The sequence below is a fragment of the Barbus barbus genome (genome assembly GCF_936440315.1).
Source record: "Barbus barbus genome assembly, chromosome: 16".
Lineage (NCBI taxonomy): Eukaryota > Metazoa > Chordata > Actinopteri > Cypriniformes > Cyprinidae > Barbus > Barbus barbus.
In genome coordinates, this window is record NC_136744.1 from 9,270,410 (window position 1) to 9,296,588 (window position 26,179).

The following is a 26,179-nucleotide window of genomic DNA, read 5'->3' on the forward strand; positions in this document are numbered from 1 at the left end:
TGAACTGGGAAGGCATATGTGATTATTTAATGCATAGTATACATGTACGAACTACATTAGCTGTGATCATTATCCTACACGAGCATCAAATTTGCACAGGTTTATAAAAAAAATCCTATGTTTTTTAAATCTGTTGTTGATTTTATCTCTACTAGGGTCTGAAAAATGAGAAATACTGCAGTGCAGTTGATATCCCTTCCCATTTCCTAACATGAACACCAGAATTGTGAGGATCTTTTTAGCTTCTGTTCTTTCTTCAGTGTGATGAAGTTCAACAAGACAGTTTCCCCAGGGTGGGAGTTTGATTTAAAATAAGCAAATCAGAGCTGGGTATGATTCACAGTATTTGTACACTTCTGCTCTCACTGTAAAACATATTCTGTCAGGTAACCTAAAAATGTGCTTCATGTGGTAACATCTAAATGAACTGGCTTTAATCAAGTCAAAAATATTTTGTATTTCAGAACCAACTAAACTTATTTTAAAGGGTTACATTATGAAGGCATTGTTGCAGCTGTATGTAACACCTGTAGTTTCACATTTTCCAGTGCTCCAGTCATAATTTCTATATTACCCAGTGTTAATTATTTTATGTGTCATTCTGCAGGAGGTTATTTTTGTTACTAATACTAAATCTATAAAAAAAACTTTTGGTTGCTTGAAATAATACAAACATGAAGTGAAAATGTACAACAATTCTCATTTTCATGTAGTTTATGTACTAAAACAACTAAAATCTATACACTATAAGTAACACTTTAGATTAACACCAGTGAAGACCCTGTCTCCAAGACGGCCATCGGGACAAGACCACAGGAACCAGATGAGTCCTTTGCACAATCTGATTCTGCTTTAGCCTTGACTTAAACTGCTGATTTTGTCTGGCCAGAGGAGAATGACACTATTTCAACAAACTATTTCCCCGTCTAAATAATGTAAAGCTGATATAAAGCCACCCAGCTTTATATCAAGCCGATGTAAAGCTGCTTTGACACAATTTGCATTGTTAAAGGCGCTATACAAATAAAATTGACTTGACTAGACTAGAGAATATTATTCACTGTTAACTAACAGTTTTCCCTGAACTTCTTATTTATTGCTTATAGATAGCAGGTTTTTCAGAAGTTATGTTTAGGTTTTGGGTCGGGTTAAGGCATATAGAATTTAGTCATGCATTAATATGTGCTCTATACAGTAAGTACTAATAAACAGCCAAAATGCTAGTAATATACATGCTAATAAGCAACTAGTTAATATAGTGAGAATTGGTCCCTAAACTAAAGTGTTCCCAAACAAACTAAACTTGACAACAAACTTATTCAAACTTTTAAATTAAATTGAAACTAATTCAAAACATTAACAAAAGCTATAGTAGTGTCTCTGACACTAAAATAACGCTGCTTTTCACCCAGTGCTATGATTCGCAAAAATGGACTTTTTTGGTTTTTATTTGGCGTACTATTTATACGCATTTTCATGAGACTGGGCTGGCTATTTACACTACAATTTAGTATACTAACTGCGAGAACAGAAAACCTGGGGTTAAGTGGCTTGAAAGCAAAATGCTAATATGGAGCTCTTTATTGACACGGCTAAATTTAACCATGCATTTATTGGACCGGCCTCTCGATCAGGCACTCCTCCTGGTTCAATATTCCTCATGAAATCTGTGCCATTTTTCATGTTTTTACTTAACATTTCAAGCATGGCCCTGTGTTTAAAAATGGCAACTAACCTCAGTCGACCTCACATCAGCGTCTAACTTGCAAACAAGCGTGCACAGTGTAACGATTTATTTGAAACATGAAAACACGTACACATAGAAACACGTCTTAGCAAAACGGACCTCAGATAAGAGCACAATAGAGACTTAACATAAATGCAAACATCTGCAAGCAGCTTTTTTTTCCGTTTTTGATTTCCTTGAATGGAGACCGAATCCATTCTGCTCTGCTGACTATCCTGACGTTGTGTTAGTTGTTACGTGTCAGTCCTGACAGTCTTTGAAGAAACGTTTCCTCCAGACACATTGACAGCTGTAGGTGCGTTATACATTCTAATAAGACGGATTGAAGTCGATCCGGTATTAAAACGTTACAGCATATCAAAATACAGTGGCTATAAAAAATATAATTTCACTGTAAATCAAATATCTGAATCCAATCATAATCATTGAAACAGCACATACATAAATAAATATCCTTTATATGGGTTATAAATCTCAATACAAACTTGAAGTATTAATATAGTTGAATTCGACCCCATGCCTCCTAAGACTATACATGTAACTCTAACGTATGAATCTCATCACTCGTCATGACTCCATGCCAACTCCGTGGCTCCGTGGTGGCGAGAAGAAAGTAGCGTTTTGCACTCTGGCCCTTGGCCTTGTTCCCAGGTTAATTGGCCCATCCGCTGCATGCTACAGGGCACTCTGAGTCCATAGTCATGAACGGTCACAAATGACCGGCTGATGTATCGGCACGCGATGCCGGTGTCTTGGCTGCGTGTGAGTCTCAGGGCTGGCGTGCTGAGCCCATACGGACCACAGCTGGGACGGGTGATCCAGATCTCCGCAGCTGTCCGGGTGAAGGCTGAGGGTCTCGAGCCTTAGCTCGGCTGGCACTCGTTCTTGCTGCAGGTGGCCTGCCGCTCGATACGCCAGGTGCCCTCCTCGTAGGTGCAGTAGCAGATGGTACATTCATCGATCTTAACCTCTCGGCCGGCCGGGATCACCGCTGTGTCAGCGTAGCAGTTTGGCCCTGTGCACAGATGGGAGAGGTTGCATCAAACTGAGAGAAAGCCTGTTGAGATCTGCCAACACAACTGCAAGCCCTGGTTTTGAGTGGCAGTAACTGTCACGGATCAAGATCAAATTATGTCAACTGACCTCATGTAAATTTTATGATGTTTTCAAGTTAGCAGTCAATCTAAGCACAATACTATGACCCGAGACAGTTCTTTTTCTGCATGTACGAGGCTGCAAACCAACAAAGAAATTATGAATTAAATATTTAAGAGGCAAATGATTTTTCAGTAGCCTGGTAATACCAAACTCTGCTACTTCGCTTTGCTTCGTAGACAGAGTCTAGAAGGGCATAATTGACAAGCGTTTACTTTCTCGTGGGTGGGCTCTTGTCTGAAGTTTAAAACCAATGTGTAAGCCAATCACATAACGTTTGGTTATGACGTATGTTATGCGCCGGCTCAGCTGCCTCGAACTTCCGCTGTAAAGACAGGTATGCGGCGAAAACAAAATCATCGAGCGAAATACCGGAGTGAAGATGTCTGTGAACGACTTTTGCAGATTATGTGACGTAAATCTACGCATCCACGGTACAATTAGTGCATCTAAACTAATATTTGACAGTAGAGACTCCCCAGTTTCTCGCAGACGATCGGTAACAGTTGATAAATTAAACTTTTCCCAAAACCTGTCAGGAGTAGGGCTACAACATCACCTCCATTCAAAATGTGAACCAAACACTCTTCTTGTTCGGGCTTCAGTTGGCAAATGCCGGGAATATTCTCCACAACAGAGCGAATAGCATCCCGTGTCTCCATGTCCGCGGTCGTTTTAGATTTAACTAACCTAAACTACAATCTTAAATTCAGCGCTTAGGTTCTACGTCACGGCTCTCAGCCCACCCTCTGTTCATTGGTTGGACGGCTGGTGCGGAGATAATCTGGGAGCTGGTTTGCTATATCAGACTGAGAACAGAAGCGAACTGAAATTGAGTGGAAGTACGAAGTCTGACGTAGTCAGGCTAATTTTTCAGTTGATAAATTACAAAATCGCTTGACAGAGACACTTGTGTGCAAAGGTATAAAATCTAGGGTGTTATTATAATTGTATTTAGTATAAATTTGCTAAATTTAATCATAATATTTGTGCCGTATAAACATCAAAAGTCAAATGTTGTGTTGATTATGATGACAATGTCACCCCCTCACCCCCCAAAAACTTAACATACAGTTGATCCAACTGTATAATTGGACATTATTTTAAACAATAAACGATCATTTAATTAATTAAATAATTTAGTTTTTAAAGATTTGTTAAAATATCATTTTTTTTTTTTTAAGAACACCATTGTTAATTTACTCAACAAAATGCTGTTGTGAAACAACAATCAGTCAATAAAGAGACAAAAATTTAAACCATATATAACAGTCATGATTCTTGGTAAATTTTGAATCGGACTTGAAAAATGACTCACTTGTGAACACAGTAACAGCTCTAAATGATTCAATCTGTTTCATGGATCTTTATAAATAACTCATATCAAGCAATCACTTCATGAGAGTCATTTTTCATTGGTATTCAACACTGGTATGCACAAGATCATATCTGATTAATTAAAAATAAGCCAATAAAGAGATATGCTACCTAGATGCGGCTTCTGTTTAATGATTCTTGGTTAATTTTGAGTCGCCCATGAAAAATGCTTGGCAGTTCAGTGAGGGAGCTACTTGTAAACTCAGTACCAGCTCTAAATGATTCATTGAATCTGATTCAAACTGTTGAATACGTTATTTCAAATGATTCATTACAAACAACCAGTACATAAGAATCATTTTTCATTGGCATTCAACACAGGTATGCACAAGATGGTCTCTGACAAAACTGAATACGGATGCACACAAAGCTTTCTCACTTGTCACCAATTGGGAATAGATAATACATTATTCTTGCACATTTTTTTGCAGCATTTGTGACAATTTTAGTTGCAGTGTGGATCCCTGATGCAGCTCACTTCATTGAGGCAGGGACATTTCGTCTTGACAGCATTCCTTACTGAACCCACAGATAGCAAGCAGTCTTTATCACAATGGTGTTAAATAGGACAATAGTACCTCTAAAGATGTTCACACTGTAGAGCACAGTTCAATATCAGGCCTTCCATAAACATGACTGTATCATAACTTCATAGAGGAGTAATTGCTGAGCTCTCGGTTCACTATAAACATTTATCAAGCCGCAAGTGCAGACTCAAACCTTTAGTGTGCTAATCTATAAAGCTCTTCCACTGCATACATTTTTAACTATTCTTATGCAAGTGCTCTTTCAAAATGTAAAAAATTTATACAAATGTATGTTTAAACTTGAATCCAGCTATAATGCTTTTTGAGTAAAGCTGGTTTCTGCAAATAGCTATCGATGAAACCAACACACTGGCAAATAGACTTTAAAAAAGACATGGTATAAAACATAAATGCTATTAGCAACAGTATTCAGAGCCATGGTACAGTGGCTTGTGCACGTGCATGTGACACACAGGAAGCAGTTGTGTTCATGCGAAATGCATCCCTTGTCAGTAAACAGCCATCCACATTTCTGTCTGGTTTTAAGTGTCCTATTATTACTGTAAAGGCAAAAAGACCATGAACAAAAGCAAAAAAGAAAACATCCAACTACAGCCAGTGGATGATAGATTGGCACTGCTATGCCACATCATGCACTGGACCATGCAGGTCTAAAATGACTCATCAGGACAAACACTAAATGGCTTGTCTCATTCGGAGGCATACGTTATCTACAAAAAGAGAATTTGCCACGACAAATTCAGACACTGGCTAGACAAAAACCTTACTTGAAAGGTTTGAATAGTTTAAAGCTTGAACAAATGTATGGATGGAAGGCTTTTCACTACAGGACAATCAAGTCTGATCAATTTGAAAAAATAAAGCCTACTAAGTCAGAACAGCCTGAAGTACTGTGCTGAGTTTGGTGAACACAGCTTGAAAGCTCTAGCAGGAATTAATGGCATTTTACACAGCACACGATGGGCAGCAAGCTTTGCATTCATTTGCCTTATAAATGATTGGGGGTGTGAAAATATGGGTAATCAAAGTATGATATTGCTTCAGCCCCATGCTAGAATATGTAAATATAGCATTCTGTGCTGCATGTAAATGATAGCTAATAAAGCTAAAGGTGAAGTTTATGTCAAAATACATTCTCTTAACCTAGTTTATTGTTCATTGGCTTCTATAAGTAGGCCATTCATGGGTTTATCTCCCCCAAAAGTGTAAACAAGCCTCCCAGGAACCATCAAAACCATCGTTTGCAAAGGTTGTTTGAAAATATGCTTTATTTTTATATTTGCGTGGTGGCACCACTAGCTGTTATATACTAGTATCCATACCAATTGTGAACCTGGAGCACAAACCAGTCGTAAGTAGCATGGGTATATTTGTAGCAATAGCCAACAATACATTCAATGGGTCAAAATTATCGATTTTTCTTTTATGCCAAAAATCAGTAGGATATTAAGATCATGTTCCATGAAGATATTTTGTAAATTTCCTATCATAAATATATATTAAAACTTAATTTTTGATTAGTAATATGCATGGCTAAGAACTTCATTTGGACAACTTTAAATACGATTTTCTCAATATTTAGATTTTTTTGCACCCTCAGATTCCAGATTTTCAAATAGCTAACCAAATATTGTCATATCCTAACAAACCATACATCAATGGAAAGCATATTTATTCAACTTTCAGATGATGTATAAATCTCAATTTAAAAAAAAATATGACCCTTATGACTGGTTTTGTTGTCCAGGGTCACAATTTTTCTCTATAAAATGTTTTTCTCCATAGAACAGAATGCAAACTAAAAAGTCTTGAATTTAGTCATTAAAGTCTTTTTTATCATTTCAAGATCTTATTGGGGATAGAAAAACAAGAAGATATGTCTTAATGTGAGGGCTAAACTTAAAAAGATTGTGATTTCATTGAATAAATATAAGCTACACTTTCAAAATGTGGTTCGGCTGTTTTTAATTTAATGTACCTCTGAAGGAAACCGACTATCTTCAGAAAAGTTTCAATGGCATTTTCAGTTCATCTTATCTGTAATGCCTGAGAGAGAGAGAGAGAGAGAGAATATATATATACTATACTGTAACTTATGAATGCAGCACTGCTTTGTATACAGTCGTTATTGGAGAAACCGTTATAATTCTTTTCTTCTACAATTGCCACCTACTGGCAGAGAATGACTTTGCATTTTCAATAAGCCCATCTGCTATTTTTATGTGAAAATTGACCCATATTTTTAAGCAGCAAACACGCAGTTGTAAATGTGAACCGGTGGGTTGACCAGAAGCTATGCCTTATACAAATCTAAACAATTGCTTTTTTTAAATTAATATAGCCTAATAATTGATACTTTTGACTCATCCCTTTTGTTAAAAAAATGGTTTAAAGGTTAAAATGTTTATAGTTTTATAAAATGTTTTGTTTTTGTGAAAATCTGTCCCTAAATTGTAAATCGTGTCTTTAAGTCATGTCATATTTTAGCATGCCGTAATCAACTTTATTCATATAAACCATAATTTCCCAACAACAAAATTGTGGCCAGTTGAATGCTGAGTGGCTAGTAATTTTGGAAGACCACAAGCTACAGTGGTTGGTGTACAAAAAAAGTTAATGCAAACCCTGATTGGGTGTGAACATTTACTCCTTATTATAGTAATTGCCACTATATAGAAAATCAAGGAATAGATTTTGTACATATATGGCTATTCTGCTGGGGACTATAAGAACTAAATGCATTATTAGTACGCAGCATCCATGGAAAGATGAAAAATATGACCATGTGCAGTGTGCACACCAGCAGGATACTTGTGAACGAACTTGGAAAGCTCCGGCTGCCTCCATTCTATTGATAATAAACTGAGAACATGCTGTGTAAAATGGCTTTTATAGTCAGAATTTTTCAATGGAAGTTATAGTACTCTTCAGCTATGAGAAACTGCCGGAACAGGCTACAGGACGGAATTTGGTTGTTGTAGTTAGGTTTAGAATTTAAATTTTAAGTCTCTGGTTAGAAATTTAAAAAAAAAAATTCAAAAAGATAATAATGGCTTTGTCAAGCAAACAAAATTAATACAAAAACTATGCCATTAAAGTGAAATGCTACCTAAGCACAGCTTCCATTTACTTTTTTACATCCCCCAAATAAGGATGAATTGGTATTCAGCCTCTAAAATACATTTTCATAGAAGATGGAAGACTACATAAAAATAATGCAGGCACATCAATCATTGTGAATATTTGGCCAATGCTGTCAAGACGTCATCCAATCCATATTTATAATCATTTCAGAGCAAACACTTCAGATTCCTGCCCCCTAATATCAAGACTGTGGAAGTAAAAGCAGCTGGCACAGCTGATTCATCACAATGGGTTATATCTCAGATCACCCTATGGCTCTGTACTATATGTGCGTTAATACTGCTGCCATGTATGTTTAACAGTTGCATAGTAGAACATGATTATGTATTGTTGTATTATATGTGATCATTGGTACACAGAGAGAGGGGGTAGAGAAAGTTGAAAAAGGAGGACGAAGAGGATCAGGAGGAAGATAAACTTGTTGGGTATACAGCAACAAACAAAACAGCAGTGGAGCAGTACGCATGCTGCATTTTTGGCAGCGGAGAGGAGTGTTTAATCACGCTGAGCAGACCCTTATCCTCGCTGCCTATCAAAGCGCTGCTGTAGAGGCTAAATTCAAGAGAGAGCACCATTAAAGACTTTGGTCCATTCAGAGATGAATTGCATTCCCCATGGTACAGTGGTAATTGAGATAAAAAGCAAAGGAGGAAAGGAAAGCTTGGATCCTGAAAATGACATGATCTTTTAAAGCTCATTAGAGCTGATGCTCTCTGAAAGAGCCGGGATCATAGCTCACACTGTTCTCAGAATAAGTAAAAAGGAAAGCCCTCTAATGCAGTTCTTTAGTACGCATGCATTATAAATGCCACTAAATTTACTTACTTTTGTGGAAATGATGGCTGGGCTGGGATGGATGGAGAAGGTGTAGGCAGATTTGCAGGGGTATATTTTATTCTGGAAGTGCCAGTGGATGGACTTCACTAAAACATTAATGAACGATTTCAACATTCTCATTATAAGTCACACGCAATGCCGTATGGACCAGGGTAGTGTTGCACCAGCCGTTTGTTAGATCTTACTTAAAATGGAACATAAAGTACACACTAGGGCTTATTTGATTGCACCATTTGTTCATAAGAAAGAATAGCTAGCAAGTCATATGATCTCCGTAAAATAATGCAAAGTGGAATAATGACGTTTACCCTCAGCGATCAATAACTTTCAAATATGTGAGCAGAATGTAGTGAATTTCAGTTTATTCTTAATTATCAGTATATCCCTGATCCCTGAACTTCATTTGCCTCAAATAAAAAAAAAATGGATAAAATTTTTTTTACAACTGAAATATGATGCTACTTAAATGAATAGCTTATATGGCCGATATAATACGGGTGATATAAAGCCAATATTGACACAAAATGCACCAAAAGTGCTCTATACTGAAAATGAAAATGTTCTCACCCTCAGGCCATAATATAGATGTAGATAAGTTTGTTAAGGACACATTATTATGACTTATGGACTGGTATTTTGGCCAGAAGCAATGGGTTAAATTTAAAATGTCTTAATGATGTTTGTGTTTCTCACACACATGCAGCTGATAATTTCACAAGATGATAATTGATTGACTGGAGTCATGTGTATTACTTGTGGATAGTGCTGGGCAATATACTGGTTCAAACAGTAAACTGGTTTGAATTGAACACACAATATTATTTTATTTTTTTAAATGGCATACCATGGCTAAGCAACGTAGACAGTGTTGTTAATTGAGTGGGGATCCCTATTACCTGCATACACATCTGACTAATGGTTGGAAAACTTTTAGAACTATTAATAACACAAAACTAATTCTTTAACTGGGCATAAACTGTAAACGGCCGTTAACAGAAGAGTTAACAGAAAAAAATCCTAAATACTGAATTGGGGTGAGGGTTTATGCATCTCTGAGGGGGACTGACTGTCTTACAGAAAAAATTAAGATGCTGTTTTTTTTCATCTAACATCCATTAATGCATATTAATAGCAGCGCTGCTTTGTTTAAAGTGGTATCCAAGGAAATGCTGTATCGCTGCTGTTCCATAAGCGCCACCTGCTGTCAGAGAGTGAATTTGCGCTCTTATTCAGCCCATCTGCTGTTCATTTTGTGCAGATATGTTTTATGTAGTATAGTTTCTCAAAGCTAAGGTCAGACCTTTCTATTTTTGCTTCAGATTTTGAAATTATACAATCTAATTTACATCAACTGTTGATGCTACATATAGCATGTTTGTTTGGATCGTGATTAAAATGCAGTGATTCTGCAACTGTTTCATGCATTCTGAAGGTAAAAAACAACATGATAAATCATGAAACAGTAAGAATCCTAAAAAGAAAAACAAAAAAAACATGATACAGATTTTTGTTTAAAACCGACCAGCACTACATGTGGATTATTGTGATGTTTTTATCAACTGTTTGGACTGACGGCACTCATTCACTGCAGAGAATCCGTTGTTCAGCAAGTAATGCTACATTTCTCCAAATCTGTTCCAAATCTTAGATGGCATGAGGGTGAGTAAATTTTCATAAATTTTTCTTGTTTTTTCAAATTTTAAAACATTTATTTATCATGATTGATTTTATTAGACATGCACAACACAGACCAATGTACAAAGAGGAGTGCTGTTTAGGCCGGGTTTGTGTTGAAGAGCCACTAACCAAGTAATTTATTCACATAATGTTCTCTCTCTTAATACTGTATGTAAATGAGTGTCAATGTCAACATTGCCATGTCTAAAGAATTGAAGTATTATGCAATTAAGTCCAACCACTATTCCTTCTGTAAATCTTTAGTTTATATAGAGTTCAACATTTCAAGTTTAATGGTGCAATACAAAAATATTTTATTAGTGTGTATGCTGCTACTTTGCATCAAAACAAGGCTTAGCTGTAACTTACGCACAGCTAGTGCAACCGGCCCCAGGAATCTTCCTAATTTGTTGAGCTTTCCTGTATGATAAAGATGCCATTAACATAAATGCAGGGCATTTTGATTTCAGACATCTGTTAAATACATTCTCCTATCTGTGTGGTTTGCTTTTCAAATCCTGTTCTCCTACTTTCCTGCATCTCCTGGGCATAAAAGACTGGAAAAATTGTTATTCTAGGAGAATGAACAGAGAGCTGGAGGTGCTGTGCATATAAAATCACTGTCCTCTACTTCTCTCCTTCAGTATCGCAGAGAATCAAGCCCCGTTACAAACGGATAAAACCATCAGCGCAACAAATCCGGGCGAACATATTTCTCCCGAGGAAGAAAGAAAAAGAAGAAGTATTTGAGATGAGCTGAGGCCTGAAAGTGATTTCTAGGGCCTCTCTTAAGCCCCCATGAATATTTCTCCCTCCAATTTTTGATTTCTTTTTTTTGGAAAATGCAAGTGATCCCTTTCTCCCCCCAGCAACGTGGATTTTCAGGGCTTTCGGCTCATGCTTGAAATGTTTATTGCAACCTCCTCAGATTAGCAGTGACCCCAGTGTCTGAGCCCTTCTAGAAAAGGGCTTGTTTCCCTGTACGTTGCCAAGGCAATGGCCCACATGAGAGGAGGTCGACAAAAAGGAAAGGGCTGCAGGGAAATAAAAAGCATCTCTTCCTGTTTGTAACACATGCGAGGTATTAGTAGATATTTTGATTCACCTCAGTGACTCTCTTTTGAGTTCCATAAAATGATTTTCAAATTCATTCACTGATTTGTTCACAGATTCTTTCATCTTGTTAAATCCATATACCAGTAGGTGTTAGCATAATTTTGCAATGCATGGTCATTGATCATTTATTTATTCAAAAATATTCACTCCCTTTCTGTCTTTGCTGTGAATGCAACTGATTCACATTCACAACTAAACGAAAATGACCACCTTGTAACATGTTGTAGTTTTATCTTTTATTCAAAATTCTTTCAGGCTGGAGTGATGAGCAATGACACTGGTGGGTAAATTTCCCTCTCCGCTGCCTTCAGTGGGCACTTCAAGGCATAATTCACCCCTAAATGCAAATTCTGTCATTCATTTCTCACCCTCATGTTGTTTCAAATCCGCAAGGGGATTGTTTAACCTTCTGGGGTCTGAGGTGATTTTGGGGCCCTTGAGATGTTTTGACATGCCCTGATATTTGTGCTTATTTCAGCTACTTAAAACATACTACTGACCAACATTTTTTGTATTCAGCACAAACTGTGCTACAATAACATGCGTCCAAGATGGATGTACATGTTTGCATTTTTTAGAAAAAAAACATTATGTGTGGTTAGTAAGTTTTGGGGAAAGAAATGTAGCTGAAATAAGGCCATAAAAGCCACACCACATAGTCCTGAATAAGACTTTTGAGTAATCAGTCTTGTAGGCTAGAATATTTACTTAACAATAATGTAAAAATCATTCTGATTTCTCATTCACAGAAAACAATATATTGATTAAAATTTTTAAAGACATGTTTTGTGATCGAAAGCCTATATGCGAGGGAGCCCAGAAAGGTAGTAAGGACATTGTTAAAATAGTCCATGTGACATCAGTGGTTAATTTTATGAAGCAACAAGACGATTTTTTACGAGAATACCACAAATCATATACCATGGCTTACACAGAAGAGAAGAAATTGTTGAATAAAGTCATTATTTTTGTTTTCTTTGCACACAAAACGTATTCCCACAGCTTCATCTAAAATAACTTAATTTGTGTTCTGAAGATGAACGATGGTCTTACGGGTTTGGAACGACATGAGGGTGAGTAATTAATGACAGAATTTAAATTCTTTGGTGAACTATCCCTTTAAGGTCAAAGACAACGCACCTAAGATGACTCGTTCAGAGCCGATTTGAGTCAGTCCATGAGCCTTTGAAAGAAGGAACACTGTTATGGTTTTTAAAAGGAGATACTTCAGTGAATGAAAAAATATTAATTGTCAGAGCCAGTACATGAAAGTAAAAGATAACTATTTGTTCGCTTTAAAGATCTGCTCACTTGTTCAAAAACACTGATTCTTTCACAGCACCTAGACCAGGGGTCGGCAAGTAAGTTTGGCATCGGGCCAAAAAAACATTCACAGATGGTGGACCAGAACATAGTCAAAGGATAATTTAAGATATTAATTGATGAAAAATGCAACCAGAATTGCCTGTGACTGACTGTTACAGTGTGTTTTGTAAACTGGTAGTGAGCTGTTACTCTGTGTAAAATCCTGCGACAGTCATTAACAAAAAACCACATTTGTGTGGCGGTGTCTGATCAGAGTATGTCAACAATCTCCCCTCCGCGCTCCGAGCATTTAATAATCGCTCCACTCCGCGCTCACTGATATCAGAAACACCGCTCCGAGTCTAAAGTATTTCAGTATGTTTGAAATATCACAGTTCTACGGAAGCCCGTTTCCGCCACTGAATAATAAAAAAAGGTTATTGCAACTTTTTATCTCACAATTCTGCCTTTTTTTTCCCCCACAGAATTGCGAGATATAAAGTCAGAATTTCGAGTTAAAGTCCAGTTTTGAGGGGGGAAAAGACTGATATGTTCTCAGAATTGCGAGTTTATATCTCATAATTATACATTTTTAACTCGCAAGTACGAGTTTAAATCATGCAATTCTGAGAATAAGTTATATAAATATGCAGTTATATTACGGGTCGTTGGCATGAATTGTATTCGTGATGGAGCGAGTGAAAACCACAACGCTCCGACTTTTAAAAACTCCGCTCCTCGCTCCATTCAAAATCACACCGCTCCGCTCCATTCACATACTCTGATTGTGAGTAACTCTTGTTGTCATGACAGATCTATTTCAGAACCAGCCGCCTGTTGCCGACCACTGATTTAGACAGTTATAATGTGTAGCTTTATAGTGACTAACTGCATGTGGTTAAAGATTATATAACCAGTTGATGCTGTTTTAATTATCACACAAAAATTCCTGATAAAAGCACATTTATCCTTACCTAAAAGAGGGTCTTGCATCTTTGGGAGTTTGTGATATTGGTGCAGCTTTCTCTATGAATCTTAAAGCAACAAAAAGCACTCAAAAGAATCACTCAACGCCAAGTTTCTTATTTACTGACAGTCCCTCAGTGAGAGAAAAGAATGCGGGAGTGCTATGACTGAATCGGGATGTTTTTTTTCACCCCGTTCTTTTTGAGTCCCAACATTGCAGCTCCTCACAGATGTTCTTTGATATTCATGAACAACTGCCTGGGGTGGATATTAGCAATAGCGTTCACTTTCATCTCCCCCCATGGCACTTCCTCAAGTGTCTCCCAGCATACTCCTCCAACAACAGACCCAGGCAGCACTCTGCACGGGAACATAATACTTCATTCAGTAGCTAAGAAAGAGGTGCTTACCTCTGCTCTTCATAAGCAACAAATAGATATATCAGCCCTCGTGACTGCTTCATGCACCCTTTGAGCTTTTCACGTGTTAACAACCACTTAAAATTAATGAAACTGTGGCTAATAGGATGAAATGTGCACCACGGCCTTGAAGATGTAGGTGGCCTTGCACTGTTTGCTGCATTTTCTGCAAGCTGCTGATGCTGGCCACAGATGAATCAGCTCAATGATGAGACGTTCTAATGACCGAACAAATTACAAGCATTTACGTCTTTTGAATTGTGTGCTTTCTGTGACCTGAGCTAAAACAGTCAGAGGGGGAGGCTTTTGTAGCCCCTGCTGCATGCCGTGGTGAGCGTGAACCAAGCACAAGATTATGATTATGAGAGAAATGCTTGCAACCCATTTAGAAATCGATTCTCCTCACTGCTTCCCCATTCAGTGTCAAGTCTGCCAACCAAAATGAAGACGACAGCCCCCATTTCTACTGCAGCTATTATCATTTCATCCCTTAGACACCACATTTTTCTCAAAGGGCCAGTCACATACAAAGGCGCAGTCAATCAGATGATAATTGACTCTTAATGGTACCAATTAAATAATCATTCTCCTTCTGATTTATTGGACAAGTCACTTACACAGAAAGTTGAAAAAGTTTTGTTTTGAGCATGGGGTCAAGTTTTAGCTGGTTAGCAATGCTTTAGCCTTTAGACCCTGCTTGTAGATACATTAACTAATGCTAAGAAGCATTTTTTTTCCATTAACAGCCATTTGAAATCAGCTGTGCATTCTGATAAAAGAAACTTATATAGCACTTATATTTTATTGTGTCCTACTCTTTTTTTTTTGAAGGGCTCTTAATAATGTAAACTGGATTTATTTCCATCTGTTACTTTTGACGTCACAGCTTAGGATAGTTTCTAGTGAACAGCCCATCCATACAACCATTAAAATTTGTGGTCAGTAAGATGTTTACAAAGACATCACTTATGTTCACCAAGACTGCATTTATTTGATCAAAAATACAATAAAAACTGTAATATTCTGAATTACTATTACAATTTAAAAGAATTATATTTTAAAATGTCATTGATTCCTGTGATGCAAAGCTGAATTTTCAGCAGCCATTACTTCAGTCTTCAGTGTCACATGATCCTTCAGAAATCATTTTAATATGCTGATTTCTGATTTCTTATTATGATCAAGGTTGAAAACAGTTGTGCTGCTTAATATTTTTGTGGAAACCTGTGATAAATTTCATGATTCTTTGATAAATAGAATGTTCAAAAGAACAGCATTTATTTAAAAATATAATTTTTGTAACATTGTAAAATTCTTTACTGTTATTAATTAGCTTTTCTGTATTAATTCCTTAAAAATTTAAAATCTTACTGACCCCAAACTTTTTAATGTCTGTCTGTAAATTCTCAGTTTACATTTGTTTTGTTTAAAAAAAATCAAACAAGGATTTAACAAGTCATAATTCAAAGCTGGACTTGATAATCATTAATTTTCTAGTCAGAACTTACTGAGCTCCAGAGTGATCAATCATGACATTTCTGGCTCAAATAACTGGCCCTTCAGAAGTGACTCTATCCCCGATTTGAAATCATGTACTTCCAAGGGGTCCAGTGTCAGTCGTTAAAAAATGCCAATGGCCTCCTTGGTGTTCTCCTGTCAAACGCTAAGTTTGTGTATGTGATTATTATCCTCATCAGATGCTATGTTAGAACTAGATGTCACAGCCGGCACCCATCCTACGGTGTCACCGCGCAAAGCTTTGAAGTCTTACTTTTTGAAGAGTGCAACTCTCATGGGGTCAGAGCATCTGGCTGCTTCTTGCACTGCATCTGTGCAGGAGTCAGACATTCGCAGCAAAAGCCTCAGAGGTGCCACCCATTGCACTCGCGACTCTCTGTGATCCACCCCCACAAGACATGTGGAGGAACCACAGGAAATACAAACAGAGTATTAGAGTGATTTTATCTATCGAAACAATTCCAAGATTAAATCAAATTGCAGACTACCTGGCAAGCACGACGAAGCCGAGACGAGCCACGGTATTACAGCACGCCGTGAAATCACTAGGCAGCTGTAATCTTGTGCGTTGAGCAAAAATGTTTCCAATCCATCATAAAACCATACAGCTTGAGTGTGCACATACATCTGTTTGAATTCACCATGGCACAACTTGATGAAATTGGCCCGCTTTTGTTCCTTGGATTCCATCTCACAGCCAAACACCAACTGAGATATTGGATCAGGGAGTCTTGGCTGCATCTCAGCAAATGCCAAGATGATTCATTTAAACACGTGTGCTCTTTAAAATAATTGCCCCACATCACCCTTTCCCCCATTGTCCACACTACGCTGAGAGTTTAGCTGCCGAGTCAGAGATCCATTTAACAAGTCATCATTTCTTTTCTGCTGAAGGAGGCAGCATGGCTGCCGGTGCCATATTAGATCAGGATCCAGGCGTACACAAGAAGCAACAGTCTTGGACATGCTGTCTAAAAGCATCTCAAACAGCTCTATATAACCCACACTGATTCAGAAAACTTCTCCCAAGACATTGTAATGTGTTCCAATCACAGAACACTCACACACTAACCTGAGGTCACCGCTTATCTTTCCTCCCCCCACCAGAAAAACAGTCCTCTGGCCAAAAAGAGAACAATAGCACGCACAAGGCAGACAAGAGGTCTGTTCAGAAACCTAGTGAGTTACCTCGCTGTCTGCTGTCTTCGACTTCAATAGATTTCATTAACACATGCTGCTGCAGTATATTAACAGCACAATAGTACAATAAAATAATTCATATTACATGTAAGACATCACTGTGCTATAAAAACATCCTGTAGATTTCAGAACTCAAAACCTCAGAGAAGCTCAGAGAACAGTACAAAATAAAAAACAAAGGCAGTTCATGACCCTTTAAAGCATTTGGTATCATTAAGTAATAATGAACAATACTTTGCATCACTTCTTAATATAGAACAATGTTAATTTATACATACTCATACATATTTATGTGTTTTTGCTTTTTTTAAATGTATAAATTAACATTAGCTCATGTATTATGTATTATATTATATCAATACTATACAAAACTAACATTTAAAAGTTTTGAGTCAGTGATTTCTTTTTTTTTTTTTGTAAAAGGTTAATACTTTTATTCAACAAGTATGTATAAAATCATAAGTGGCAGTAAAGACAAATTATTCAAAAATTATTTCAAATAAATGCTGTTCTTCCAAACTGTCTATTCATCAAATAATCATGGTTTCCTCAAAAATATTAAGCAGCACAAACAATAAGTAACAATTAATTAATAATATTTCACAATATTACTGATTTTACCGTATTTTTGTACAGTATATCAAATAAATACAGCCAACAACTAACCAACCAATTGTGACCATGGACCACAAAACCACAATTTTTCTAAATTGAGATTTATACATCATCTGAAAGCTATATAAATAAGCTTTCCATTGATTGTTAGGGTAGGACAATATTTGGCCGAGATACAACTATTTGAAAGACCATGCATTGCCTTTAAATTTCTCCAAATGAAGTTCTTAGCAATGCATATTACTAATCAAAAATTAAGTTTTGATATATTTACGGTAGGAAATTTACTAAATATCTTCATGGAACATGATCTTTGCTTAATATCCTAATGATTTTTGGCATAAAAGAAAAATCAATAATTTTGACCCATACAGTGTATTTTTGGCTATTGCTACAAATATACCCCAGCGACTTAAGACTGCTTTTGTGATCCAGGGTCACAAATTTTGTTCATTATTAGTTGTTCATGATAGTCAATACATGAAATAATGTTAACAAATCATATTTATTTCAAAAAAGTGTTACCATTTTATAAATAACTTTTCCATACGGAATGAACATTTTGAAAAAAAAAATATTGATAATCAACACCTCATCCACCATCTTGGATTTGTGTTGTTTTGTTGAGTTCAACATATTGCCTTATAGGATTGCCTTCTCTGCAAAGTATACACGTAATGCACTGCCTAAGAAATTAGTCCAAAAGAAGGTATCTCAGATTCCTCGTGGAACAACCTTCTTGTCTGGAGCGCGCCGAAAATCTCTTAAAATGCTGCTTCTGTAGGCAGCTCACTAGATTTTGTAACAGAGCAAAAAAAGGCTGCCGTGCAAGGGTGCTTTTCATGTAGAGTGGCTTTGAAAATACTTCCATCTCTGCAGTGGGCGCTTTGACGAGGGAGTACATTTATGTACCTTATACTTCTGTATTTGCAGCCAAATGGAGGAAATTTTTTTAAAAAGTTTAAGCATCTGTGCCCTAGGGCTGGAGAAAGCAGACTGCAACCGAAACACCTGCCTGTGCTAATCACCTCACCTCCTGGAAACAAGCAGAGCAACTTTGCAGGTTCATTAGTGCTATTGCTGTCTGAATAATGCATGCCGGCAACTATCTTAAACAAAGGCCTGCAGACAAATATGATCTCCTTGGGTTTGCATCGCCTCACTGAAGTAAACTGGCTATTATAGAACAATAAGATGGATGCACACGTAGGCCATCCAAGAGGCGGTGAGATCTGCGGCTCTGTGCAAGCTTTCTGTGAATTTTCTTCATGGTATGGTAATTGAGTGAAGTGGACAGAAGTCTCTGTGGTCATTTTACAGAAGCGATTCTAACCTACCTCTCTCTTGCTCCTGGGGGACACAGCGGGGGTTCTGCGGTTCAGGGGATGGCGGTTTGAGAGGTATGAGGAATATAACAGAGAAAGAGAGATAGGCTGGAAGAACACAACCACTTACCGCTCTTACACACTGGGCAGCACCGGTCAGGCTCATATTCCGGATCAACACACTCGGTCTGTGGGCAAGCTGACACTGAACACAGAACCTCTCCACTGGGCTCACAACGGCACTTCTCGCATGGAGACACCTGGAAACACAGGCAGAGAAAAAACAAAACCTTCTATAGCAACCTTCGTTATACTATTACAATCATCAGAGGAAGAACAAGAGCTCTGATTTGTGGCGCGCTTCTTTGAGGGAACTGATGAGTGTTCAGTTTAATCGATGAGCACGCGCATACAATCCTGCCAATCACAGCACTTGGAGTATATTAACAATGCTTACCTAATTCCTTCTGGCAATTCCTCTGGCATTACTCTTCTCCCTTCCTTTCTTTCCATATTTATGTCCATGGGGAACTCTGAGTCGTGCCTTACGCTCCAGTCCATTCATTATGGATGAATATTAATACCTGTCTACTTTTTTGTGTGATTCTTCAACTACAGGCGCTTTTAGGTCCCAAGGGTCACCCCCCCCCCCCCCCCCCCCCCCCATTTTGTTACACGAGGGTCATATTAAAACTATCTTGGAAAATTTTCATTGTGCCTTCATTTATATTTGCTATTTTTCCAATGACTTTTATATATAGATTTCACCCTCTTCTCAGACCCAGCCTTTTGATGTTAAAATACAAGAATCCATTTTATCCAAATAAAGTGTGAAACATAAACCATTTCTATTTTTATTGTGTGTAAACACTTTATGATAAGGTTCTATTTGTTCACAATCAGGAAAAAAACATTAGTTCATGTAAGCTAACAATGAAAAATACTTCTAAAGCATTATTGTGCAAAAATCACTTTTATAAGGTGTTTGAACACAGTTGTGTGAAAACAAACTGCCTATAATGGTAAAAATCCACCCATTCATTTGTTTATAATCTAAAAAAATCATAAACAGTCTCTCAGAACGAGCTGTTTCAGATTCTCCCTCTGTTCACGTCACCGAGGGGAAAAAGTCCCGCCCATTTGTGACGCTGCCCTATAAGCATAAACACAGCCCTGAGTGAGAAGCTGTGGTCTGCCTCTGCCATTACTGATAACCTGCTGTAGCTGCTGGAGATATACAATGTCAGCGCCAAAGAGGCATTTCAAGTGTTGTGTTTTGGGATGCGCTAACGAACATAGGAGTCTCCATAGACTTCCTCCTTCTGAGCCGCTGAGGACACTGTGGTTAAGTTTCATTGTCTAAGGAAATGTACCGGAAAAAATCGGTAAAGTCCCCAATACGTGTAGGAATCAATACCAACTCTTTGTGTGCGAAAGTCAGCTCCAGACAAAGTAAGTACCATGCGTTTGTTTTCCAAATTGCCCTTCTGAGAGAGCTTCTTGGCACTCTGTAAGGCTAATGATGCTAAAGCTACCATTGTCTCTGTCTGTTTTCACTGGTGCTGCCTTCATGAATGATCGTGAATAGGAATGTGGTGGTTAAAAGTTGCATATGAAAGCAATGTGAGTCGATCACTTGAGTTTATTGAGCTCATAATCACGAGTGGGTCTTAAGTTTGTGATAGCATGCCATGCACCATGAGACCAGCTATGTTGTTATTTTTATCCTGCCATGCTCCCCGTCTGTGTAATTCATAAACGCAAATTTATTATGCACAATATAATCAGATGACTGACTTTGAAATGAGTATGTTTTCTGTAAAGATAACAGGCTTGTATTAATAGTGGAATGTTTATGTGCAAAGGCTAGCACTGCTAATGCCGGAGCTGGAGTTCTTGAAGCTCCGCCCTCTTCTGCGGGAGCATCAGCTCATTTGCATTAAAGCAACATACTCAAACACAGAGCGTTTTGGCTCATACCCTAAAAGTAGCAATTTTAAAAAGCTATAAAAAATGATCTGTGGGGTGTTTTGAGCTAAAACTTGACATACACACTCTGGGGATATCAGAGACTTATTTTACATCTTGTAAAAAGCAGCATAATAGGTCCCCTTTAATGTAAATATTAATATTTATGACTACATTACTAAAATCAAAAGTTGTATCTGTTAATTGTATTTAATGGACCTGAGTTAACACGAACTATCAATGAACAGTTGTATTTTAACAAGAAATGATAAATACTGTGACAAATGTATTGCTCATTGTTAATGTTAGTTTAATGAACTGAAGTCAACTAATGGGACCTTATTGTAAAGTGTTACCAATGATTTATATATACAATTTGACATACTTAATGACATTTCCTCAGCTGTTGCATATTTTCTATCACAAACAACAAATTTGCCACTAACAATTTACCCAGCGTGTGAAGAAAACCTTCAAAGTCCAGGTATATATTACTTGTCAACAGAATATTTGGTAACACTTTACTTAAAGCCTTTATGTATAATGCATTAAAAATGGTTATTAAAGGGTATAATGCATTATAATTATTCATAATGTGTTTTGTAATACATTATATCTTTAATATCCCACAATGCTGTGCGTTCCATTCCGTGATGGTTGAGCTAAAAAAATAAATAAATATGCCATCTGATACTGGTGTTTGGTGGTGTGTAAATGTATTTTTCTGACTAACTTTTTGCACTTTTGATGTTCTTTCTAGTGAGAAATCAGTATTATAGTAATTACATATTTTAGCTATCATCAAAATTTGTACTATTTTGTTGTAGATCATTAAAGCCTATGTTTACGGATGCAGCCAATGTATTAACTGTGGTTACAATTATTCATGAGACTGTACAATACATTATAAGGTGCATTACAAGGCATAATTAATGCATTTAAACTACTTTTATAATGCATTATACATAAAGTGTAAATATATAACCAATATTTAACAGTTGCATTCTGTCAAAGTATGCAAAAAATCTGATAGTATTTTTAGATGTCTGCATCTACGAGACATAAAATGTTAGCTGTAAAATTAGCCTTAGTAGGGAAAGAGTCTGCCATTTTATTCCATTAATGTTAAAAAAGTCATTTCCACCACCATCATTTTCATGAATGGTGATTTCAGATGTGGTGGAAATTATGGTTCAGGAAATTTTGCTGTAATTCACATCACGGTTGGACATTGTTAGAAGACAAATTAAACCAAGTAGCAAATTCAAAAAGTGTTTCATTTTTAAAAATCCACTGCACCCAAAGTGGTCCCATAGTTGAAGAAACAGCCACATGCATTTTATGAACCTGGGTCAAACTGTATTCATGTGATAAATTCAGAGTCGTTCTGTCACATAGTGGATTTCTCAAGCATTCATGTGACTTTACAGATCTCTCCGAAATCATATACTGTATATATGAACAAACGATCAGTTTTGCTCACTGCTTCTTCTCTGCTTTGAAGCATAAAATACAAAAGACTTTTCTTGCATTAGCATTTCTGTAAAAAGAACCTTCTGCACGCAATATCTCCTGAGACAATCTTCAACAAATCAAACAGAGGACAATGTGTCACCTCCAATTGTGATGGAAAATAAAATAAAAATTCACAGGGGGTTTCTAAAATTGAAAAGTTCAACAGAGGCGAGCACGGATTCATTCGGCAGCTCCCCCTGAGAGGCGAGCATTGTGGGACTAAACAGATATGATACGGGGACTGATTTTTTTTCTGCTGAGGGTTTAATTGTTACCTTTGCAGCCTGCATATGCATTAGATGTGGCTGAGCATAACCAATAAATTCAGTGCTTGGTCATTACCACTCTTTGTGAAAAGCGCTTGTGCTGACTTCTGCATTAATAAATCTCACCGCTCGCCATAAAGCTCAGGTGTTTTGGATAAGGACTCCAATGACACAGGAGGAGGAACCAATGAAAATTGATTCAAGAGCATAAGCTGTAGAAGCAGCTAATGGCTTAGGCTACACTGTGGGACGAGACACGTAGTTCAAAAAGAATCATTTGTGCACCTGCTGCTAACTCTGAAACTGATAACATGCATTTTTCGCTAAAGGCAAAATTAGAGAGCATCATAATAGGGCTTTACAGGGAAAAAAGGCCTGTCGTCTTCTCTTACATAACAGCCTCAGCAAGATAAGTCACCATTAGGTTTGCATAATAATTGAACTCTTCACACTTTCAGAGCAGAAAATGCAGGAAAAACAATATGTTATCTTGTTGCGAGCCTCCTCCCTGGGGAAAGACTGGGGCTGAGGAAGAGTGATGGATTAAAAATGAAAAAATGTACAATTTTTAAATCTCATTTTTGGCTCGCTGGAATCAATATATAATCAAGACATGATGTGCACACATTAGATTTCTTCAACTGGACAGAAAACTCCACTGGACCACAAAAATTCAATTCCACTCAATAATGAACAGAGATTCATAGGAGTAAAGATCTAAGCGTAAGGACTTCACATAATCTGCCATAAAATAAAGGTCACTCTGGCACTCCTGACACTGTTGAATACAGATAAAAGAGAGGAATAAACCTAGTAAAAGCTGGCATATGGATAATGAAGCATTTAATGTGTTGGGCTAACCTTAAACTCCTCCAGAGAGGAGTAGATCTTTCCTCGAAATTCACAGTAGTTTTTCTTCTCTTTGCACTGCGGGCAGCACTGGCTGGTGTCGACGCGCAGGCAACGAGGGTGAAGTTTTGGACACTCTGGTTGGGCGCACAGAGGACCCTCATCTGTGCACAAGCATGGACAGGTGGAGGGTCCCGGGGTGAATTTCTCCCCAATGGCGAACACGAACCCTGTTTCGTCCATGCAGCCTTTCCCCCTATAATCGGGGTACGCATACTCATCGATCGCATCCAGAGAGGCGTTGGCCTCTTCTGTTGGCGCCTCTTCGGTTTGCTTGAGCGATTCTTGCTCACCCCAGGCTTCGAGGCTCTTGCCTTGTAGTTTGGACCCTCGTCTCAATGAACTCAAGTTGGGTCTGGTCCTGCTAGAATTGGATTTGTTCCCACCCTTGATCCCCTCCAGTTCAAGATTACTCAGCTCCTCCAGACGCTGCTTTGCACCGGGGCTCAGCGCGCCCTCCTTGGCCTGGGTCAGAACGCGCTCCAAGCGCTCTTTCTCCCCACCCTCAGGCACCGACACAATGGGATTGCCCCGTGCGCTCGTATACAAGAGCCAACTAACAAAGATAAGTCCTGTTGTCATGGCAGCCGAGTGAAGCATCTCGCTCCTCTCCACCAGCATAAAATGACGGGACTGCACCTGGACTCACATTACAATCCTCAAATCACAGGTAGAGTCTAGTACAGCAGAAGCATCATCACATCTGTAAAAGAAACAAACTGCAGAGTTCAGCACCATGGACAGGGGTTATGCAATATGTGACCCTGGACCACAAAACCAGTCTTAAATGTCAATTTTTCAAAATCATCTGAAAGCTAAATAAATAAGCATTCCATTGATGTATGGTTTGTTAGGATAGGACAATATTTGGCTGAGATACAACTATTTGAAAATCTAGAATCTGAGGGTGAAAACAAAAACTAAATATTGAAAAAATAAGTCTTAAATTGTTCAAATGAAGTCCTTAGGAATGCATATTACTAATCAAAAATTCAATTTTGATATATTTACGGTAGGAAATTTATCAAATATCTTCATGGAATATGATCTTTGCTTAATATCCTAATGATTTTTGGCATAAAAGAAAAATCAATAATTTTGACCCATACAATGTATTTTTGGCTATTGCTACAAATATCCCCGTGCTACTTGGTTTTTGTGGTCCAGGGTCATATATAATGGTGCATTCAGTTCCTCGTGGGAAGTATTGTATTTATGAGTTTGGAAGTTGTAATTATGACATGTTCAAGTCACTTTGGTTGGATCACTATGGTACCATATTGTGTTTTTATTTGATTTATGAAGCTGCTGCTAATTTAATTACTATATATCCTATTGTAATTGTACAATAATGTTATATTTTGTACAAACTAATTTTCCATCAATACAGATGCTGCACCCTTTGCATCCGACATATTTTCTCAATGACATGTCCCCAACTTCAAAATTATGGGCTTAAAGAAAGTTCAGAGTTTTCCACATGTAATTACAAATTTGTGGTTTTCTTCATGGCCGTTCAACTCATAAATACAATCTTTCAGACATGACTTGAATGCATCATCAGTCAGAGAAGTTGGCTACAGCAGCTATTAAACAACTGACCCAAAATCAATTCTCTTAAGGAGTGCAACACTAGAAACTCTGTTAAAAACAACTTCAATGATTCTTCAGTCAAGTTGCAATCGTGCAGGCTGTAACTGATTCTGTGCTTCTGTAGATTTCATGAAAATATAATACATAAATGGTATTTAACAGAAGTTTTATTTCATTTAACCAAAGTTGAACAGAATATAAAGCAGACTGAAATAATAGCTACTAATTTTTACTAACAACTAATGAGCATAATCATTCACTGATTGCAATAAATTGACCAAATTTGAATAAGCCATCTTGAATTGACCACAATTTGAATAAGCCATCTTGAATTGACCACAATTTGAATAAGCCATCTTGAATTTGCAAGCATTGCCTGTTTAAATGTTCCTTTTGCTCACAATCCAGTTTTCAACAATAGTTTTGTGGTTCAGACCCATTTACTGTCCTCCCAGTATGAATAATTATGATTGCATTGTGTGTCTGTTTCAATTTCTGTAGTTTTTGATAATTATTATTACTTTTTTTTATTTTTGTCATGTTTAGTAATCTGTTGCCAGGACAGATTTGTTTCACTAATGAACAAATATTTGATTGTTACCCTTGTCATGTTTCATGTAGCAAGTGTCGTCGTCTGTGAGGTCTTTATTGTATTAAATTAATGCTTTTTATTTTATGAGTGTTTATGTGATGTGGTCAACAGACAACAAAGACGTTGCTCTTAGTCACTAATACATTTCTCATAAATTAATGAGATGGATAATATATGTAAAATATAAAGAAATCTTCAGTTATGTAATCTAAATAAATTATTGTTACAATTACAACCTGTTATTTAGTACTAAAAGGATTGATATGTCTTTTAATTCCAAAATTTAACTCAATTGTTGTGTTTGATCTATTTGCAGAATTACTCACATTTTAGGAGCTGATTTGATTGATACTGAATTCTAAACAGAGTTATATGTCATTTGTTGCC

At 37.3% G+C, this 26,179-nt stretch overlaps 1 protein-coding gene across 1 annotated transcript; it reads right to left on the reverse strand.

Moving 5' to 3' along the window:
• Positions 1-1,778: 1,778 nt before the first annotated feature.
• Positions 1,779-24,821, reverse strand: LOC306882363 (brorin-like). The gene is made up of 3 exons (XM_079436916.1): positions 23,560-24,821; positions 19,080-19,209; positions 1,779-2,762 (listed from the first exon to the last, which is right to left on the reverse strand). The coding sequence occupies exons 1-3, from the start codon at positions 24,226-24,228 to the stop codon at positions 2,611-2,613; spliced, it is 951 nt and encodes a 316-aa protein (XP_079293042.1). The 5' UTR covers positions 24,229-24,821; the 3' UTR covers positions 1,779-2,610.
• Positions 24,822-26,179: the final 1,358 nt, after the last annotated feature.

Coding starts and splice junctions, on each gene's coding strand:
- LOC306882363 (XM_079436916.1), bottom strand. CDS start 24,228: ATGCTGGTGGAGAGGAGCGAGATGCTTCACTCGGCTGCCATGACAACA. Junction 19,210..23,559: donor CCTCTCTGGAGGAGTTTAAG/GTTAGCCCAACA, acceptor CTGTGTTTCCAG/GTGTCTCCATGCGAGAAGTG. Junction 2,763..19,079: donor CTGCCCAGTGTGTAAGAGCG/GTAAGTGGTTGT, acceptor ATCTGTGCACAG/GGCCAAACTGCTACGCTGAC.